The 21,073-nt window shown below is 38.2% G+C and overlaps 1 protein-coding gene across 1 annotated transcript in view; it reads left to right on the forward strand.

The window, feature by feature from the left end:
• LOC138382890 (zinc finger protein 91-like) overlaps positions 1-21,073 on the forward strand; it is a gene marked incomplete at its 3' end in the record, with an annotated part of 192,516 nt that overhangs the window by 10,796 nt on the left and 160,647 nt on the right. The window contains 1 exon segment of the mRNA XM_069467506.1: positions 9,410-10,910. Coding sequence (XP_069323607.1) covers positions 9,410-10,910 — 1,501 coding nt within the window.

The raw sequence follows: 21,073 nt of genomic DNA on the forward strand, positions 1-21,073 counted from the left end.
ATCTTTTCATATACTTATGGCCATATTTGTCTTTGTTGGGAAAAGATCTTTTCAGTCTTTCTCCTATTTTTCAATTGGGTTGTTATCATTATTACTGTTTTTGTCTCTTATCAGACATATGGTTTGCAACCGTTTTCTCCCATCCTTTATGTTTTCTTGTTTCCTTGTCTTCTTTGCTGTACAAAAGCTTTCTTAGTTTAGTGCAGTCCAACTTACATATATTTACTTTTGTTGTCACATGTGTGATGTTGTATCCAAAAAATTCATTGCCAAGGTAATTATCAAGGAGGTTTTCCGTATGTTTCTTTTATGATTTTTAAAGATTTGTGCTTTATATAAGTCTATATTTTGAATTAATTTTTGGGTATGGTATACAAGAAATAGTGTAATCATATTTTTTTTGTTGTGAGTATCCAGGTTTTCTAGCACCAATTATTGAAGTATTGGTGAGACTAGTTTCTGCACTGTGTGCTCTGGGTGTCCCTTTCAAAGATGAGTTGACTTTGCATGCATGGATTTTTTTCTGGGCTCTCTGTTTTGTTCCATGGTTTTTTTTGTTTTTTTTTTTTTTGTGATTTTTTTATGCATGTTCTAGTCTGTTTCTATTACTATAGTTTTGAAATTAGTTTGAAATCAGAAAGTATGAGGTCTCCAGCTTTGTTCTTCTTCCTCAGTATTATGTTGGCTACTGAAAATATATTGCAGTTCCATAAAAATTTTAGGATTCTGTTTTTTATTACTGTGAAAAAATGCCATTGAAATTTTGGTAGGGACTCCATTGAATCTTTAGATGACATTGCATAATATGGCCATTTAACAGTATTTATTCTGCTAGTATATAAACCTGTGAAATCTTTACATTTATTTGTGTCTTCAATTTCTTTCATCATCAACTTATATTTTTCAGTGTAAATCGCTTTCACCTTTTTAATTAAATGTATTGCTAAAATGTTTATTATTTTGATGCTACTATAAAAGATTATTTTCTTTTTTATTGGAAAGTTTGTTGTTACTGTATGAAAACACAAGTGACATTTGCATGTTAATTTAATATTCTGCTCATTTACTCAGTGCATTTTTTAGTTTAAAGAGGTTTTTTTTGTACTATTTAGGGTTGTCAGTATATAAGATTGTGTCATCTATAAATAGTGAGTTTTCTTTTCTTTTTTATTTTATGGCTTTAAAAAATTGTTTCCCAATATTTTTGCGTAATACTTCCAATGTTATGATAGAATAGAAAGACTGAAAGTGTGTACAATACAGCCTTGCATTTGTGTCTGTGCATTTGAAGGAGCAAATGTGTCATCCAATTTTCATAAACCAATTTCAGCAGGTAAAGCTCTTTCCTTTTTGGGTCCACAGCCTGATGGGTTATCCTCTGGACTTGCAAAGAATAGGGGTTCTAGCTGGCTTACAAGACTCCTTCTAGGTCAGCTTTGATGCTTCCCTTTAGTGGGTCTGTTACTAGGGGCTTGGACAGTTGTCAATTCTGTCTTGTTTTGCCAGACTGGATTGCCCTCAGGACTTTGATCTGTTGGGCGGAAAGTTGCAGTTGGGTCTGCATATGGTGGGGAGGGTGTCAAGTATATGTATGAGTGTGGCTCCCACTGAATATGTGAGAGGTTTTCCCCAGGGCACGGTGTTGGTCCGTAGGTGTGCAGCACTGGCCATGGACTGTGGCTGAGAGAACTGGAATTGAGGTACAGCTGCTTCAGAGACCACAGTGAGTGCCAAGGTGTGTAGGCCTGCCACCATGGACACAAATGGACATTCCCTGCAGGCTTCTGGAGAGGGAGGATCACCCCTAGGCCATGGCTGGGAGGAGCTGAAGTTGCTTGTAGAGTCACTTCAGAATTCTCAGTGGTACCACGTGGAGTGAGCCATTTCTTGATCTGTATCCCAGACCAGGGGTTCTCAAGTTTACCACCTGAATGAGGGCCTGCCTTCTCAAAATGACCCTCTGTGGTCTTGGGCTTTAGTATTATTTTACAACGTCCTTCCTGGATCTCAAAGCTTTTATAAAAGCACTTAGATTTTGAGATGAGGGTCTCTTAATATCACGCAGGGTGGTCTCAAACTGCTGGACTAAAGTGATCCTATTTCCTCAGCCTCTGAGTAGCTGGAATTACATGTTCGAGCTACTGTGCCTCACTTTCACAAAGACACTTTTGTCCATGGATGGCTGCCAAATTTTAGTTGCTGTGGGGAGACAGAAAAGTAGGAGACTTCCTATTCCACCATGTTGTTAATGTCATGCTCTCTATACAGTCTGACTTTCTGTTTTGTTCCAAATCAAATTTTACGTCTAAACATTTCTTGTTTTGCAATGATATATTATGGTATTACTTTTTTAAGTTATGTCCTTTGACATAAGTTTATTGTGTATTTTGTTTTGCCTACACATTATAATTTTGGTTGAAATTGCAGCTTCCTATATACACTTTATCAATGTTTGGTTTAATTAAAATATAAATCAGCCATATCTCTATAAAAAATTACATATTTTACCTATATATTTATATATTTGGGAACCCTGATTTTATAATGTGTGTGTGTGTATGATAGCTTTATATATAAAATAAATCTGAAAATGTAAGTGCCTTTATAAGAGATATGGGATCTAGGATCCCAAATATAAAATTATTTTTTATGTATGTAAATCATAGTTTTCCAGTGAATGAACCCTTGTATTACTATTTAGTGTCCTTCTTTGTCTCTTGACAGTTTTGGCTTAAAGTAGTATGTTTTATGAAATAGGACAGCTTTTGACTCAAAATGTATTTTGCCTAATATGATTGTGACTCTCGTGCTCTCATTTGCTTGACCATTTCATGGAGTGTGTTTTTCCATCCTGCCACTTTCAGTCCATTTTTTGCCATTAGATCTAAAGTGAGTCTCTTATAAAGAGAATGTAGTTGGATCTTGATTTTTGAATTTCCTTAAATCCCTTTACTCAATTTTTTTCTTTTGATTGGGAATTTTAGTCTATAAATATTTAAATAATTGTTTGAATGCGAAGGGCTTACTATTGCCATTTTATGAATTGTTTTCTTTGATTCTTGCAGGCATTTTTGTCCTTGTCTTCCTCATTTTCTGTCCTTTGTGTCTCATTGATTTTTGTAGTGACTTGCTTTGATCCTTTCTTTTTTAAAAATGTATCTCCATAGGTATTTTATTGTGGTTACCATCGGATTACATAAAAGCTCTTATAGTTACACCAATGAAAACTTGTAAGTAATAACTCTTTTTACTTGAATACAAAAATTCTTCTTCATTACATCTGCCTTAAAATTTATGTTATGGATGTCTCTAATTGTATCTTCTTATACTGTATATCCATTAACAGATGTTTCCTTCTTTCATTCTTTTTTTTTTTTTTTTTTTTTTTGAGACAGAGTCTCACTCTGTTGCCCAGGCTAGAGTGCCATGGTGTCAACCTACCTCACAGAAACCTTAAACTCCTGGGCTCAAGCAATCCTTCTGCCTCAGCGTCCCAAGCATCTAGGACTACAGGCATGAGCGACCATACCCGGCTAATTTTCTTCTATATATATTTTTAGCTGTCCAGATCATTTCTTTCTATTTTTAGTAGAGACCGGGTCTGGCTCTTGCTCAGGCTAGTCTCGACATTCTGACCTTGAGCGATCCTCCCGCCTCAGCCTCCCAGAGTGCTAGCATTACAGGCGTGAGCCACTGCACCCAGCTTAACAGATGTTTCTGATCATTTTTGTGCTTTTATCTTATAAACTTTAAAGCATGATTAAAAGCATTTTCTGCACCATTATTCTAATACTGCACAACTTTATTTAGATGTACTTGCATCTCTTTCCCAGACAGGGTTTCTTTTATTTCAGAATATTAAGGGGATACAAATATTTTGGTTACATGAATCACTTTTGTAATGCTTGAGTCATGACTATAGGTGTGCCCATCACCCAAATATTGTTCATTGTACCCATCAGGCAGGTTTTTGTTTCTCTCCTTCTTCCCCCTGCCCCCTGCTTGATTTCCACCAAGTTTTACTTTCCTCTGTGCACGTGTGCGTTCATCAGTTAGTTCCAATTTAAGAATGAGTACATGTGGTGTTTTTCCAATCTTGAGATACTTCCCTTAGGATAATTGTTCCAAGTTACATGTAAATTATTGCAAAAGGCATTAATTGATCTTCTTGTGGCTTAGTAGTACTCCATGGTGTAAATATGCCACATTTTATTAATGCAATCAAAAATTGATGGGCAGTTGGGTTAATTCCACATCTTTGTTGTTGTGAATTGTGCTGAAATAAATATTTGAGAGCAGGTATCTTTTTGATAGCAAGACTTGTTTTCCTCTGGGTTGATACCTAGTAGTGGGATTGGTGGATCAAATGGTAGGTCTGCTTTCAGTTCTTTGAGAAATCTCCGTATGGTTTTCCATAGAGGTCGTCCTAATTTGCAATCCCACCAACAGTGTGTAAGGATTCCTTAATCTCTGCATCCGTGCCATCTCCCCTGCTCTCGTGTACAATGTCTCTGCATGGATTCTGAGCAGCTCCCCCATGAGCCCAGAATTCTGCAGTGGATGGGGCAGACTCCTCACAGTTCAAGCTGCCTGCAACGTTTATTCCTCTTCTAAAAAGCAGTGCTACTTCAATTCTGCTGTCTTCTCCTCTTCCCAGTAGTGTGCATTGTATTGGGATCCCTGGCTTAAGCTCTGAGTTGGGTGGTGCTTATAAGAGTCGGCTACACCTTGTAGGATTGAGTCATTAGGTGCTCTAGTGGGCTATATGGTCATTCTCCCTGTCAGTGGTTGATGCTTGCAGGAAACAGCCAAGTGCACAGGGGTTCTTTTGTGCCTGGAATAGGCTTCAGCCCCTTAGGAGAAACATTTGACTGTCCCAGACAGTGGGAGGGGCCTGCAGTCCCCAGGGGATTGCTTCCTCTCCAGCACAACAGAGGACAGTGGGAGAGTAAGGCTTGGTGGGGTTAGGTTGAGCACGCCTGGGAGGCTTTGCAAAGTCTTGGCAGGGCTCAAAGTCCTATCCCAGGGCCCTGGGAAAAGCCACTGGGAGAGGGGTAAAAAGATCTATCAAAACTAAAAAGACTGCTTATGGGGGAGGGACTGTCTGTAGTTCACTAACTGGCTCTTGGAGTGAGCTCCGCCCCTCTCTCATTACCCCTGCCCTGAGGGGCTCCCTCCAGTGTCTGTTTGAAAATGGACACAGAAACATGCTGCCCTCAGCCACGGTGGGACCACAGGCTGGGAACTTTGACAGTTGACTGCGTGACTTTCCTGTGGGGGTAAGGGCATTTCACCAGATTTCTGTGGCTCAAACCTCCACTGTACCCTCGCATCATTTCTTCGCATGTGGGCTCCCTTGCCTACCACGTTAGTCTCTCAAATCTCTCCATTGTGGTGCCCCCTGGGAATTGACTCAAGTCGTGGGGGCACAGGATCCAGCCCGTGTGTCTTCTTCACTGGCTTTTCTCTGCACAGAGTACCACAGGCAGGGGACTCCCAGACTGGGCACCCCTGGGGCCACCACAGGTCCCCAGAGGAAAAAGTGTGGAGAACACTGTAGGTGATGAAAGGTGGCTGCCCTCCCAGCTGCAGTGGGTGGGGCAGGGAGGAAGAAAGCCAGGAAGAGAGCCAGGACCTTGGCTCCTCCAGTCGCCCTCCTTGGAAGGCAGCCTGCAGGAAACGTCCAAGCTCCAGAGCCACTGCTGTTCTCCACACGATTCAGTGGGTGCAGCAGTGCCCATGCGCATAAACGTGGGGAAGCTCACATACAACTCAGTAGCCCACTGATTACCAAAGGTGTGTAGGAAGGAGAAACGCAGTGCTCCCTTATTCCTTCACTGGGCTCTGAGCCTCTTTGGGTTTGATTCTCACCAGTTTCTTCTTGTCTTTTTCTTTTTCCGTTTTCGTGTTCTGCTTCACAATTTCCCCCTGTGAAGTACGCAGCAGGCTCCGGCACCTCCTCCAAACTACACATGAGCTGTGCCCATTCCTCTCTTATCCTTACCTAAAACACTTTCTTCCCTCTAGTAGGCCCTCTGACCCTCTCCCCTCTTCATTAATTATTTTTGTATAGTTTCGTGCTGTTTTCTAGCATCATTTCATTTTCAATGAAAGGGGCTTCCTTTGGCACTTCTTGTAGGGCAGACTCTCTCAGCATCTGGTTATGTTGATAAATCTTTTTTTTTTTTTCTTCTTTGAGGAAGATAGTTTTGCTAGATACAGTATTTTCTGCTGTGCAGTTTTGTTCTTTAGGCACCGTGACTATATAACCCAATTTCTTTCTGCAGGGCAAATTTTCTGATGATAAATCCACTGGTTCTCTCATAAAAGCAAGCTTATAGATGACACATCACTCTTCTCTTGCAGCTTTTCAGATTCTCTTTTCTGTGACTTTCAAAGCTCTGCTTATAATGTCTTGGTATGGCTCTTTTTGTTTATCCTTGTTAACGTGTGTTGAGCTTCTTTCTTGATTTTTTTTTTTTTTTTTATGTCCTTGGTGACTCGGAGAAAATCAAGGAGGATATCCATATAATGCAGAACAAACTTTAGGTATAATAAAGACTTGTATAAATCTATTATAGATTTACTATAAAGATATATTATTTGTAGAAATACATACTGTATTACAAAGTGTATGTGATAGATTACATCTGGGGTGAGGCAACAAAACTGTCTTAATGCAGGGGGCTTCAAGGGTCAGAAGGCCTGAGAGCTGGACTCAGTTCTGCTGGTGTTAGTTCCTTGACTTTACTCCAATTAAATAGCCCTTTTCTACTGCCAGTTTTATTTTATTTTATTTATTTACTTTTTTATTTCAGCTCATTATGGGGTTACAAACGTTCAGATTATATATATTGCCCATGCCCCCGCATCCCCCGAGTCTGAGCTTCAAGTGTGTCGATTCCCTAGACAGTACACGTCGCACTCATCATGTAGGTATGCACCCATCCCCTCTCCCCACCGCCATCCCCCCCAGTCAGAACTTCAAGCCTGTTCATTCCCCAGCAGTGCGCATCACACTCATCAAGTAGGTATACACCCATCCCTTCCCCCCAGCCCCGACCTATGTCCGATACACAATTGGTGTTATTCCCAAAAGTGCACTCAGGGAAACCAGTTTGCTGGTGAGTACATGTGGTGCTTATTTTTCCATTCTTGGGATACTTCATAGATAATTAATAGAATGGGTTCCAACTCTCTCCAGGAGAACCAAAGAGATGCCATATCGCCATTATTTCTAATAGCTGAGTAATATTCCATAGTATACATATACCACATTTTGCTAATCCATTCATGAATTGATGGGCATTTGGGTTGTTTCCACATCTTTGCAATTGTGAATTGTGCTGCTATAAACATTCGGGTGCAGGTGTCTTTTTTATAGCATGTCTTTTGTTCTTTTGGGTAGATGCCCAATAATGGGATTGCCAGATCAAATTGTAGGTCTACTTGAATCTGTTTAAGGTATCTCCATATTGCTTTCCACAGAGGTTGCACTAGTTTGCAGTCCCACCAGCAGTGCATGAGTGTTCCTGTCTCTCCGCATCCACACCAACGTGTATTGTTTTCGGACTTTTTGATAAAGGCCATTTTCACAGGAGTTAAGTGATATCTCATTGTGGTTTTGATTTGCATTTTCCTGATGATTAGAGATGTTGAACAGTTTGCCAAACTTCAAACTGTACTACAAGGCTGTAATTAGAAAAAATGATTGGTATTGGCACAAGTGCAGGGACACTGACCAGTGGAACAGAACAGAAAATCCAAATATAAAACCATCCTCATATAGCCATCTAATCTTTGACAAAGCAGACAAAAACATCCTCTGGGGAAAATATTCCTTATTTAATAAATGGTGCTGGGAAAACTAGATAGCCACATGTAGAAGACTAAAACAGGACACACAGCTTTCACGTCTCACAAAACTCAAATCACGGTGGATAACAGAGTTAAAACTTAGGCAGGAAACTATTACAATTCTAGAAGAAAACGTAGGAAAGAGTCTTACAGACATTGGCCTAGGCAAAGAATTTATGAAGAAGGCACCTAAGGCAATCACAGAAACAACAAAAATACATAAATGGGACCTGATCAAGTTAAAAAGCTTCTGCACAGCCAAAGAAACAGTCACGAGAGTAAACAGACAACCTGCAGAATCGGAAAAAATTTTCGCATACTACACATCAGATAAAGGATTGATAACAAGAATCTATTTAGAACACAGGAAAATGAGTAAGAAAAAATCAAACAACCCTATCAAAAAGTGGGCAAAGGACATGAATAGAAATTTTTCAAAAGAAGATATAAAAATGGCTAACAAACATATGAAAAAATGAGCTTCTTGATTTCTTAGTCCTTTTTCTTACATTTTAGAATTGCTCAGTCATTTGTATTTGTTTTCTTCAGCTCCACAGTTTGTTTTCTTTTATACTTTTTGTTGTTGTTTTAATTTTTCTCTATTCCCTGAGTTGCCTGTGTTTCCATTTCACTCATTGTGCACTACTCAGATGGGGCTTTTTAATTTTCTGAGATATTTTACATATCATTATTTCTTTATAGTTCATTTCTGATTATTTATTTTGTTTCTTTTATTGGGCTAGGATATCCTGTTACTTTGTGTATGTTATAATCTTTGGTTGATATTTGTGGATTAAATAAAAATTCATCTGTCACAATCTTTACAAATTGGCTTTGTCCTGGGAGATTCTGATATGAATTGCTTGGGCTACAGATTCTTGGAACCTCCCACATCTATTCTCAGGATGTTTATTCTGTGGAATTGTATGTTTATTTTCCAAGTAAAGTGATTTTTCCATGTTTTTTCTTAAGGCCCTGTAATCATTTGCTACACCTATTGTATGCCACTTGTACTGAAGTCTCTCTGCTGCTGTAACACTCATTTACCTTTGTTTGCAGCAAACCCAGTCTACCTTCCAAAGCACAACACTATTACGTTCAGCATTCTGTATTACGGGAGACACTAACCAGTCTCTGGAAAGGCCCCTAGAAGTCCAAATATATATGTTTGCCACAATTCTCTTTCTCCTTCTGAGGAGAATCCAGGAATTGATTTTTTAAACCCCTATAAACCATGCTATATTAATATTAGGAAGTGCAATGGTAGGTAAATGTAACAAACTTTTCTTCCTCTTCTATGTGGCTTTTGGCATTGTGCTCTCCCGGGATGCTGCAAACATTTAATTGGTTTTAAAATCCACACAGAAGCAATTTGGTCAGTATATTTTTTATTAATGTTATGTAGCTGTCACTGTATTAGGGCCTGTGGTACTTTACTATGCTATCTTGATAATGTGCTTGCTATAATTTTATATATTAGATTTGTAATAGATGTTCATCTAAGGCTGAAAAAAAACCAAGTGGGATAATTCGTTATTTTTACTTCTTTCAGCTATGTCTTCTTATTACACCCAAGATCATTTGCCAGGGAAAAGCCTGAAAGATTCATTCCAAAAAGTGCTACTGAGAAATTATGAAGGCTCTGGACTTCATAATTTAAGCTTAAGGAAAGACTGGGAAAGTGTGGGTGAGTATAATGAGCAGAAAGAATGTCATAATGGATTTAACCAATTTTCAACAGCTAGCCATTGCAAAGTCGTCAAATGTAATAAATGTTTGAAAGTCTTCAGAAAATTATCAAAACGAAATAGACATAAGATAAGACATACTGTAGAGAAAACATTCAAATGTAAAGAATGTGAAAGAGCCATTAACAAATGTTCACATTTTACTGAATGTAAAAGAATTCATAGTAGAGAGAAACATTACAAATTTATAGAATGTGGCAAAGTCTTCAAATCTTGCTCAAGCCCTTCTAATCATAAGTCAAGTCATGCTGGAGAGAACCCCTACAAATGTGAAGAATGTGGCAAAGCTTTTAAGTGGTTTTCATGCCTTAATATACATAAGAGAATTCATACTGGAGAGAAACCCTACAAATGTGAAGAATGTGGCAAAGCTTTTATCCGGAGTTCACACCTGACCACCCATAGGAAAATTCATATTGGAGAGAAACCCTACAAATGTGAAGAATGTGGCAAAGGTTTTATCCAGCGTTCAATCCTGACCACACATAAGAGAATTCACACTGGAGAGAAACCCTACAAATGTGAAGAATGTGGCAAAGCTTTTATCCAGCGTTCACACCTGACCACACATAAGACAATTCATACTGCAGAGAAACCCTACAAATGTGAAGAATGTGGGAAAGCTTTTATCCAGCATTCACACCTGACCACACATAGGAAAATTCATATTGGAGAGAAACCCTACAAATGTGAAGAATGTGGCAAAGCTTTTATGGAGCATTCAACCCTGACCACACATAAGAGAATTCATACTGGAGAGAAACCCTACAAATGTGAAGAATGTGGCAAGGCTTTCATCCAGAGTTCAACCCTGACCACACATAGGAAAATTCATACTGGAGAGAAACCCTACAAATGTGAAGAATGTGGCAAAGCTTTTAAGTGGTTTTCATGCCTTAATATACATAAGAGAATTCATACTGGAGAGAAACCCTACAAATGTGAAGAATGTGGCAAAGCTTTTATCGAGCGTTCAACCCTGACCACACATAAGAGAATTCATACGGGAGAGAAACCCTACAAATGTGAAGAATGTGGCAAACCTTTTATCCAACGTTCAAACCTGAGCCAACATAAGAGAATTCATACTGGAGAGAAACCCTACATATGTGAAGAATGTGGCAAAGCTTTCATCCAGGTTTCACACCTGACCACACATAAGAGAATTCACACTGGAGAGAAACCCTACAAATGTGAAGAATGTGGCAAAGCTTTTATCCAGGTTTCACACCTGACCACACATAAGAAAATTCATACTGGAGAGAAACCCTACAAATGTGATTGATGTGGCAAAGCCTTTACCCAGTGCTCTTACCTTACTCTACATGACAGAATTCATACCCTAGAAAAAATCCTACAAATGTAAACAATGTGGCACATCCTTTAATAACTGTTCACATATTACTTGACAGGACAGGGGTCATACTGGATAAAAGAGGAATAAATGTAAAGACTGTTGAAACACCTTCCACAAAATAAAAGTCTTAGAGTGCACCATGGTATTGATATAGGGAAAAAATTTCAAGTATAAAGACTGGTGCAATACATTTACTTATATTGCAGATCTTATTTATTGTACACAAAATTCATACTGGAGGGTAAACCCGTAACAGTTTTTTTAAACTGTATTGAACTTCACAGAATTTGGACTGGAGAGAAGCCCTACAAATAAAATAAATGTGGAAAAGTATTTGTTCAAAAAATATGCCTTTGGAAACATCAGCATTAATATGAAAAGATATATTAGAGATACAAGAAATATGAAAAAAATTAATCATAAATTCAGTCTACATAAGCATCAGAGGATTTAGAGTATGAAGCACCAAGGCACTAACACTTTCAGACGTTAAAGCAGAGAGGTGATTATGAAGAATAATCCAAAGTTAAAATAGATAATTTATTTGTATGTAGGCTTACATAGAGCAGAAGATTGATTTTTGGAGGGTTATAATTACACTCAAATTATGCTATTTTGCATTGAAATGATTTTAGATGGTTTAAAAATTAAACATTGATGTAGTTCAACACTCGAATCACTTCCTACTATGCTTTCATTCCTATTTCTGTGAAAGGATGTGGCCAACTTTTGCTGCATCAGAGCCATGCAAGAACTTTCTAAATTATGTAGACATCATTTTTGTACCCTTGCAAGGAATATAAAGGACACCAAGATGTAATATTCAGTAAGAAAATCTCAGTGGAGAGGCTCTTTGTGATGCAGCCATAACACTGTTTTAAGTAAGCTGTATGGTTGGTTTTTCATGTAATATTCTGCTGAGGACATTTTCAACTTTAGAAGTAAATTGTTTTACCAATTGTATATTAAGTAATAGAACAAAGTAGATTTTGAAATGCTGTTACTAAGACTATGTGTGATCTTAATTTGTTTTAATAAAAGAAAATTGTTCTTAATGTGTTACATGTTGTGTATTGAATGAAGTCTTAACCTTCCACGGAGACTTACCTAGTCCACTTTATTCAAAGTCCAGATAACAAATGTAAACAATATAATATTGGGTAACATATTGGAACATAACATTACTAATGAGCTTTTTCGCAGAGCTTTAAGCTTCAGTTACTTTGAAAAATATTGCTTCCATAACTTATATTTTTATTCTTTTTCTTCTTTTTGCAACTATAAAGGACCATTAAAATGGTTATAATGAGATTATAAAGGAGTGTAATGAAAGGCCATACATTGCTGAATAATGAATGACTATTTACAAATTTTAATTGTACATTTTTCTTTGAATGTACAACCTCCCTGGCCTGAAAACTCCATATAGACTCTATAGATAAACTTTAAGTGCAGAATGATGGAGGAAGTAATTGTGTTCGTGTGTGTACGTATTTTGAGAAGAAAAAAAAAATATTGGAATAAAACAGGTAATTGAAAGGAATGTTGATAATTTATTACCAAACTAGAAACCTCATGGATTCTGAAATTAAATATATTTTCTCTGCTTTGAATTTAATTTCTCTAAAATCTTATGGCTCCTTGTTCTGAATCTCCCCATGTAAATCCTCTGTTTTCAAATGCCTGTTGTTCATGCTACATCAAATAAATTATTGTTCCAAAAGTTAAGAAATATTATTCAAGGCCAGGCGCGGTGGCTCATGCCTGTAATCCTAGCACTCTGCGAGGCCGAGGCGGGTGGATCGCCCAAGGTCAGGAGTTGGAGACCAGCCTGAGCAAGAGCAAGACCCCATCTCTACTAAAAATAGAAAGAAATTATCTGGCCAATTAAAATATATATAGAAAAAATTAGCTGGGCATTGTGGTGCATGCCTGTAGTCCCAGCTACTCAGGAGGCTGAGGCACTAGGATTGCTTAGGCCCAGGATTTTGCGGTTGCTGTGACCTAGGCTGACACCACAGCACTCACTCTAGCCAGGGCAACAAAGCGACACTCTGTCTCAAAAAAAAAAAAAAATATTATTCATATGACTCAGGGATTATACAAATAATTTCTATGAAATTTAATTGTGTTCCCAAAATAATTTGAAGATGTAATGCCATAGTGAGTATACTAATTTCAATTGTATTAATTAGTAAGTTTTATTTTTTCTTTTCAAATGGTGAAATTTGTTTAAGCCAACTTCTCTTTAGTTGCTGTCTTTTTCACTTTTTGTAATTGACATAATTGAGTTGATAGACTATTGGGCCAATCTAGATAAACACTGAAGAGGCTTCATAAGTCATCAGGTTGTTTTCACATTTATTGGAATGAAAAAACAAGACAGCACTAGGTGTATAAGAGATATTACATATTTAGCAGTGAATATTTCTGTTCAAGGGATTTTGGCTCCAGGTAAGATATTCAAAACAGCCAGGTGAAGAAATGACATCGATTCTGCATGTGCAGAGAGATCACTTGTTTAGAGGCTGCAAAATTTACTGTCTGAATTTCAAAAGGGGAATTCTGCTTCTTTTCATTTCCTAATTGTGTCCAGTTTCTTTCTGTGTGTCTATGTTCACCCCCAGCTACACATGCACCTCAGTCCTTCTCCTTTGCCAGTTCTATGGCTACAGGTATCTCACCGTTCTCTCCACCCCAGGTCATTTCACACAGTACTGTATAAGTTCTTATGAGACCTTAGGATTTTTTTTCTTGTGGTCAATTTTTTTTATGTGGAGAGTTTGAGACAATTTATAGGTTATAAATGCAACTTTCTGACCACTTAAGTGAGGTAAGGAGGATTCAGCAGCCATGGACAAGGGGGTTAAGTGAATCAGTTAGCATTCTTTGTCTTTGTTTGTAAAAGGAAGATGTTATTAGATCCTAACACAAAATGTGGTAAATATAAAATTATTGTATTAGGTAAAGCATTAATAAGAGTGAGCCATATATTGTGAATGCTATGTAAGGAAAAATAACAGTTCCTAAATATCCTAAGAGAAAGCATTTCTTAGAAATAAATTCTGAATGAAGGATAATGGTAACTGATGAATTTTGAAATTAATTTTTTAATGAAATAATTTAGCAAAACTTATGTTTATAGGGAGAATCTTTTATTTTTCAGTGTGTATGATAAGCACTGGACAGTACTAAAATGACCTGTATGGACTTAAAATTTGGAATAATCTTTATTTCAGATTGATATTGCAATCTTGAGAAATCTTTCACTCTTATATTATTATATCTTCCTTTATTTTAATGGATACAGTTCACAGTGCACTGTTTTCATTCTCAATCACCAAACCATAGTCAACTGTTTCGTCATTGTCTCTAGAAAAATCTCAGAGATCACGGCAGGTTTTGGATTAAAACATCTTCTCAGTGATTTTGGATGCAAACTTGTTTTTCACGTTCACAGTGTGACCAGAGATGGAACGATTAGCACCACCTGAGTCTTATGTGGCTTCCATACCATCCCCATCAGCACAAGGAACACTGTGAACCACATGTTTAAAGTGCATTGGCCACTGCCATTTTTTGGTACTAGTTTCTGAACATACTGGTAAATATCAGAGTCCCTATACTTAAGACTAAGAAATGGAATAACAAAAAGATCACAAAAACTACATTTTTTGATGGAGTTTAGCTAAGCTTATGACAAAGGCACAGACGCAATATTTAGAATATTGCCAGTATTCCACAATTTTTCAACATGTATTTTTAAGTTCACAGATAACTATTTATTTATGGAAGACATGATGTTTTCAAGTATATATACATTATTAAATACTTAATTCTAGCCAATTAACTAGTATTGTGCCTCACAGGTTATTTTTGTGGTGAGAACACTTAACATCTAGTGTTTTAGCATTTTTTAAATATACATACACATTACGTCATAAATAACTATAGTCACCGTGCTGTAGAGTAGCTCTCTTGAACTTAATCCGCCTAACTGTAATTATGTACCTTTTGACACTTATCTCCCCAAGTTCCCATCCTTCCTACAAACTCCAGCCTCTGGTAGTGTCATTCTACTCTCTACGTTAATGAGATCAACTTGTTTAGATTACACATGTGAATGAGATCGTGAGATACTTCTATTTCTCTGCCTGGCTCACTTCAATTAACATGTTCTCCAGGTTCATCCATTTGATGGAAAATGACAGGATTTTTATGTCTAATATTCCATTATATATGTATACATATTACACACTTTCTTTATCCATTCATTTGATTAGGGACACTCGGGTCGATTCCATATCTTGGCCATTATAAATCAGACTACAATAAATGTGAGAGTACAGCTGTTTCTTCAGCTATACAATCTTCTATTTTTGGATGTATACTTAATTATGCTATTGCTATATCACATGGTAGTTTAGTTTATTTTAACTCTTGAGAATTCTCCTAGCATTTTTCCATAAGGTTGCATTGATTTACAATCACACCAACAGCTTGTAAGTGTTCCCTTTTCTCTAGATTTTTACCAACACTTATCTTTTCTATTTTAATGATAGTCATTCTAACAGGAATGGGTTGATATGGTGGTTTCGATTTTCCTTTCCCTGGTTATTACTGATGGTGAACAATTTTTCTTACATCTGTTGGCCATTTGTATGTCTTATTTTGACTAATGTCTACTTAGGTCTATTGCCTATGTTGAAATAATTACTCAATTTTTGTTGTATAGTTGAGTTTCTCATATATTTTTGATATTAACCCCTTGTCAGATATATAATTTACACATTTTTCCCATTGATAAGTGGTGTAATCATTCTGTTGTTTCTACTTGGTGTTGTATAGAAACGTTTCACTAATCCCATTTGCCTGTTTTTACTTGGTACCTGGAATGTTAAGGTTAAATCCAAAAAATCATTATCTAGATCAATGTCATAAAGCTGTCATGCTAAATTTTCTTGTAGTATTTTCAGAGCTTCAGGTCTTACATTTAAGTCTTTAATGAATTTTGAGTTAGTTTTTTTATCTTCTATGATGTGAGAAACTCATTTCATTTTTCTGTGTCTGGATATGAAGGCTGGCCAACAAAATTTACTGAACAGACTGTTCCTTCCCCGTTGTGTTTTCTTGTCACCTTTGTCTAAAATCTGTTAATTGTAAATGCATAAATTTATCTTCGAGTTCCCTGTTCTGCTCCATTATTCTATGAGTCTGATTTTATGCCAGTACCATATTCTTTGGGTTCCTATCGGTTTGTAGTATATTTCAAAACCAAGTACTGTGATGTCTCTAGCTTCCCCCCCACCACCCGCCACTCCATTACTTATACTATTCAGGATCTTTGTTGAAATCATATACATTTTTAGCATTTTTATTTCTTTGAAGTATGTCATTGGTATTTTGATTGGGATTGCATTGAATTTGTAGATCATTTTGTGTAATATAAACATTTTGACAATGGTATTCCTGCTAATCCATTACTAGGGATATGTTTCCATTTGTTTGTGTTTTCTTCTATTTCTTACTTAATGTTCTTTAGTTCTCAGAGTAGAGATCTTTCATCTTTGCTGTGAAAATTATTTCTAAGTTATTTTTTCATAGCTATTGTAGATGGGATTGTTTCCTTGATTTCTTTTACTGATAGTTTATTTTAAGTGCATATAAGTGCTAGTGAGTTTTACATGTAGATTTTGTGTCCTGAAAATTTACCAAATTTGTTTATTAGCTCTAACAATTTTTTGGTGAAATCTTTACAGTTTTCTACATATAAGATGATGTGATCTGCAAACAGGGACAATTTACCTCCTTCCTTTCCAATCTGGATGCTTTTTATTTTTTTCTTTAATTGCTCTGTCTTGCACATCCGTTACTGTGTTGACTAGAAGTGGCAAGAGAGAAAATCCTTGACTTGTTCAAGCTCTTAGAGGAAAACCTTAGAACTACTATTGCCCTTTTGTTTGTATGTTAGCTCTGTGTTTGTCATACACGGCTTTCATTGAATTGGGGTGAATTTTTTCTATTTCTAATTTGTTGAGAGATAATATCTTTAGTCAAATCCTTTTTTGCATCTATTGAAATGTTATGGTTGATCCTGGGAACTGTCATCCTTGTCAGAATCTGGGGGGATGCATGCATACCTAGAGCAGTCATTGAGGGCATGACATCTCACATTCTGTTGATACGGCTCCCTTAGGATATCCACTGTGAGTGTCTTATGCCCCAGATAATATTGAGGCTAAGGAATTTTCATTTCCTTTGTGTACTAAACTATTCGAAGGATCTAGAAAAGTGACTGCACAAATAAAGAACTTTACAAATGCAAAAACAAAAAAAGAGATTTGCTCTGCTTGTGCTTTTGTAAACAGAGAAACATAGACCATTGAGACATGAGGTCTATGTCTAGTAGAGAGCTTCAGTGAGGGGGAGAAAAAATAATGTAAATGAACAACTGCATCATGCCCTGAAGCCTTTCTGCAGAGCCAGGCACTAGGGACCTGCTTGTGATGTCTGAGTCCATTTAGTCACTACAAAATCCCTGTGAAGTTCATGTTTTGATCACCCCACTTTTGAAAGGACAAACTGAGGTTCAGAGAGCTGCAGTGGTACCCTAATGACACAGCTAGTAGGTGGCAGAGTCACCACTGTACCTTGGAGGGGACAGATGCTCGCCTGCTAAACAGCTGCTCCAGGGAATGTGGGATGGTGGCACAGTCCCAGTGGGAGCCCCAGAAGGTGGTGAAAAAGGAGATAGTTCAACCCTGGGAGGCTAGGGAGTCCACCAGTGTCTGCTTTGTGTCTCGCTGGAAATTCCACATTCTGGCCTCCTCTAGGTTCAGGGAAGACTGATTTTCACACTAGGGAGGATAAGAAGATGTATATAGTCAGTGACAGCACCACAAACTCCCAGAGGTTTGGAGTCTGGAGCACAAACGAGGAACACCACTTTAGGGACTTGTGTATGTTAAGAACATGGGTTTTCATGGTGAAAATCTTCTAGGCTTTTGAAGTAAAATTTCATCTGAGAGTGGAAAATAATTAACCCATTAATACTGAGACAGCATAGGGAAGGCCTTGGCCTCAGTTCTGACCAAGGGAGGCAACAAAGGTCAGCATGGCCCAGCCTAATTAGCTGTAGAAGACAAAAAACAAACAAAAAAACAAAAAGACAAATGACCTTTTAGCCACTAGAACTCAGCCCATACCCATATAAGGAGGGAGGCTGAATAACCTGTCTCTTGGGTAATGTACTTTTTCAAGACCAGTGAAACAAGATGCTGACATTAGATGAAGAAACTCTCTGAAAGAAAGCAGATATATCCAGATCTAAGCACCTCAAGCCAAATAGGACGCCCACATTGAACTTGCTTGATTGTTACTCATTTTATTCCCATTTGAATGCTAAAAATCACACCCAGGCTTGGAGATTTAACATGTTAATGGGACATACAATGGAACAAGAAGCATGTAATAGAGCTACAGGGGCACAAGGAAATGTTCACTTTTACCTCCTTACACACCATCTTTTTCCCACCTAAGCCTCTTTAAAACTCTCCCTGAACTTCCTTTGGGGACTCAGCAAGAGATTTTTTCCTTTGTGCTGCCTTAGTTATGTTGACCATTGCAGGGTGTTAACTACACTTCCCACAAAGAAGTTTTTTTCTCTTCTGATCAGGTCTCTCAGGCAGGGGTCATTGCAAAGGATGAAAAAAATTGTAGGAAACAGAAATAAATAATAATAATAATACACAGAGCCAAAGATATAGTTTATAAAGTAAAGGGTTATGAAAATAGGCAAAAGGAGGGTGTCTGGATGGATATATTTCTTCCCACAAAAATATATCAAAGACTGAAACTCCACACAGGTATTTTATAGGGTATACAGGCTCCCATTGCCCAGGGCAGGCAGTTTGCTTTAGGGTCAAAGTCTTCTAAAAGGCTACTACAGATCCTTTAACTCTATCTAGGGGAACAATGAGTTGCAAAATCTTCTTGGGGCAAACTTCTAAATTTTCTGATAAGGCTATTACTTTAGCAAAAAAAACAGAGACATCTTGGCTCCGGTGATTGTGTTCTTGGAGACAGAGGTCATCTCAGAGGTCAACATGAGCTGTGCTTTGTGTTAATTCCTTTAAACACATGGTTCTGCTTGGGCATTAGCATATCTATTTGATCAACTCTCATCTCCGGGTGTCTTTGTCTGTCAACTCTGGCAACCCCTGGCTCTAGACGAGGCCTGTCTTGTCTTTCAAAACAGTTGAGAACCATAGGCCCAGTTTAAAACTGTCTCTTTGAAGTGCAGCTGTTACTGACCAACGAGACGCCCTCCTGAGGCGAGGCAGCTTTTGAACAATCACATTTATTTTTTCTTTAAGACAAAGCCTTATTTGACTTCTGAAATCAAATCTTGTCTCCATAAATACAGGGGGCATTCCTATAACTCAGTATTCTTAGGCTCAACAGAACATTAGCCCCAATAAAGCCTTGCTTGTGACTTCTTCCAGGCTCTGGCTAATTTCTCTTGCATAGTGAGCCCAAAGACCTATAGCAGTAAAATACCTTCATGGAATTTCCATGATATTCTTTGAGCTGTAGAGCAATAGCAACCACCTGTATTAATAGTCTCTATGTATGAAAACCATTATTCCACGGAGTCCTCAAAAAATCCTTACTACAGAGATGGAAAATAGGCTTTAGGAGTGAATCATATGTCACATTCTGTGGACATGACCTCCTTATGGTGTCTAACCTGAGTGTCTGACTCCCTGTCTGAAGCCAGCTGCTCACCAGCACCCAGATCAGAAGAGAGAATCTTGTGCAGTGAGGGCTGCATGAAATTCCTTCTATGCTACCCGAGGCTCTATATGCTTTTGACATGGAGGGGAAGGGCCTGGGGAAGCCTCATTTTCTTCACCTTTTAGGTACAATGCACAGCAAAAGACACCCTAGAAGAAACATTTTGACTTAAAACATATAATTGCCTCCCTTTATTTTGCAGTAAAGGGAGCCTTAATAAACAACTAAATAATCCTAAGCTGGCAATGGGGAAACTGGCAGGAGACTCCAGCATGAGAAAAGCCCATCACAGGGCCAAGGATCCTCAAAGATAACTCAAGGAAGAGAAAACACAAGTAGGTATTAAACAACCCAGAGGTGACTCACAAGTATTGTTTGGAAACCTGGAAATGAAAGGAACAATGATTTCGTTTGCCACACAGACACCAGATTAGCAAAAAATCAAAAAGATATTAACACCCAAGAGAGGCTGGATACATTATGTTGGGGGTTAAAAGTTCAACATACAAGTTATGGGAGGCAGATAGTCTATTGTATCTTCTGATATTTTATTACCAAAAAGTTTTCATTCACCTCCTACTCACTCTGTCCTTTGTTCCCTTCCCCAATCTCTCTGTCTGCCCCTGTCTTTCTCTTTCTCTATTGTATTGCTCAAACTGAGGAGGCAAGCTCTGATGCTAGGAGCTGCCCTGTGGTAAGCCCCACATGGAGGAGAACTGAGGAAGTGTCCAGGCCAGCAGATGGGGGCGCCCAGGATCTGTGTGTGCTCTGAATCCTGCCAATACCCCCATGAGTGAGCTTGGAAACTGATCCTCCCCCAATCCAGCTTCAACTGAGACCACAGCCCAGCCTCATGAGAGACCTTGAGGCAGAGGCTCCCCCCATACTGTTCCCAGATTCTTGTCCACATGAATTATGAGATATTAAATAATTGGTTTAATGTACTATGTCTTGGGGCAGTGTTGTCAGAGAGAAGCAGATCACTCCCCTCCTGTCTCATGCCCCAGGATCCTCCCTCCCTCTGCTCCTCTCTTCCCCAGGCCCCTTCCAGCCCCACTGGTCCCTTTCTAATCTCCTCTCCCAAAGTTCCTTCTACCTGTAAGTCTCCATACCAGGGGTGGCTTCTCCTTGACACACTGTTCCCAGACTTGTGCAGGGCTGGCTTCCTGTTGTCATTCTGGTTACAGCATAAGTGTCACCTTAGTGAGGCATTTGGGTCCCTGCATGCAGTTACTCCCCAGCCCTCCTTCCCAAAGTCCTACATGATTTTCAATACAGCACTTGCTTTTTTCTTTTTTGCTTTTTTTTTGAGACA

The sequence above is a fragment of the Eulemur rufifrons genome, chromosome 4 (genome assembly GCF_041146395.1).
Source record: "Eulemur rufifrons isolate Redbay chromosome 4, OSU_ERuf_1, whole genome shotgun sequence".
Lineage (NCBI taxonomy): Eukaryota > Metazoa > Chordata > Mammalia > Primates > Lemuridae > Eulemur > Eulemur rufifrons.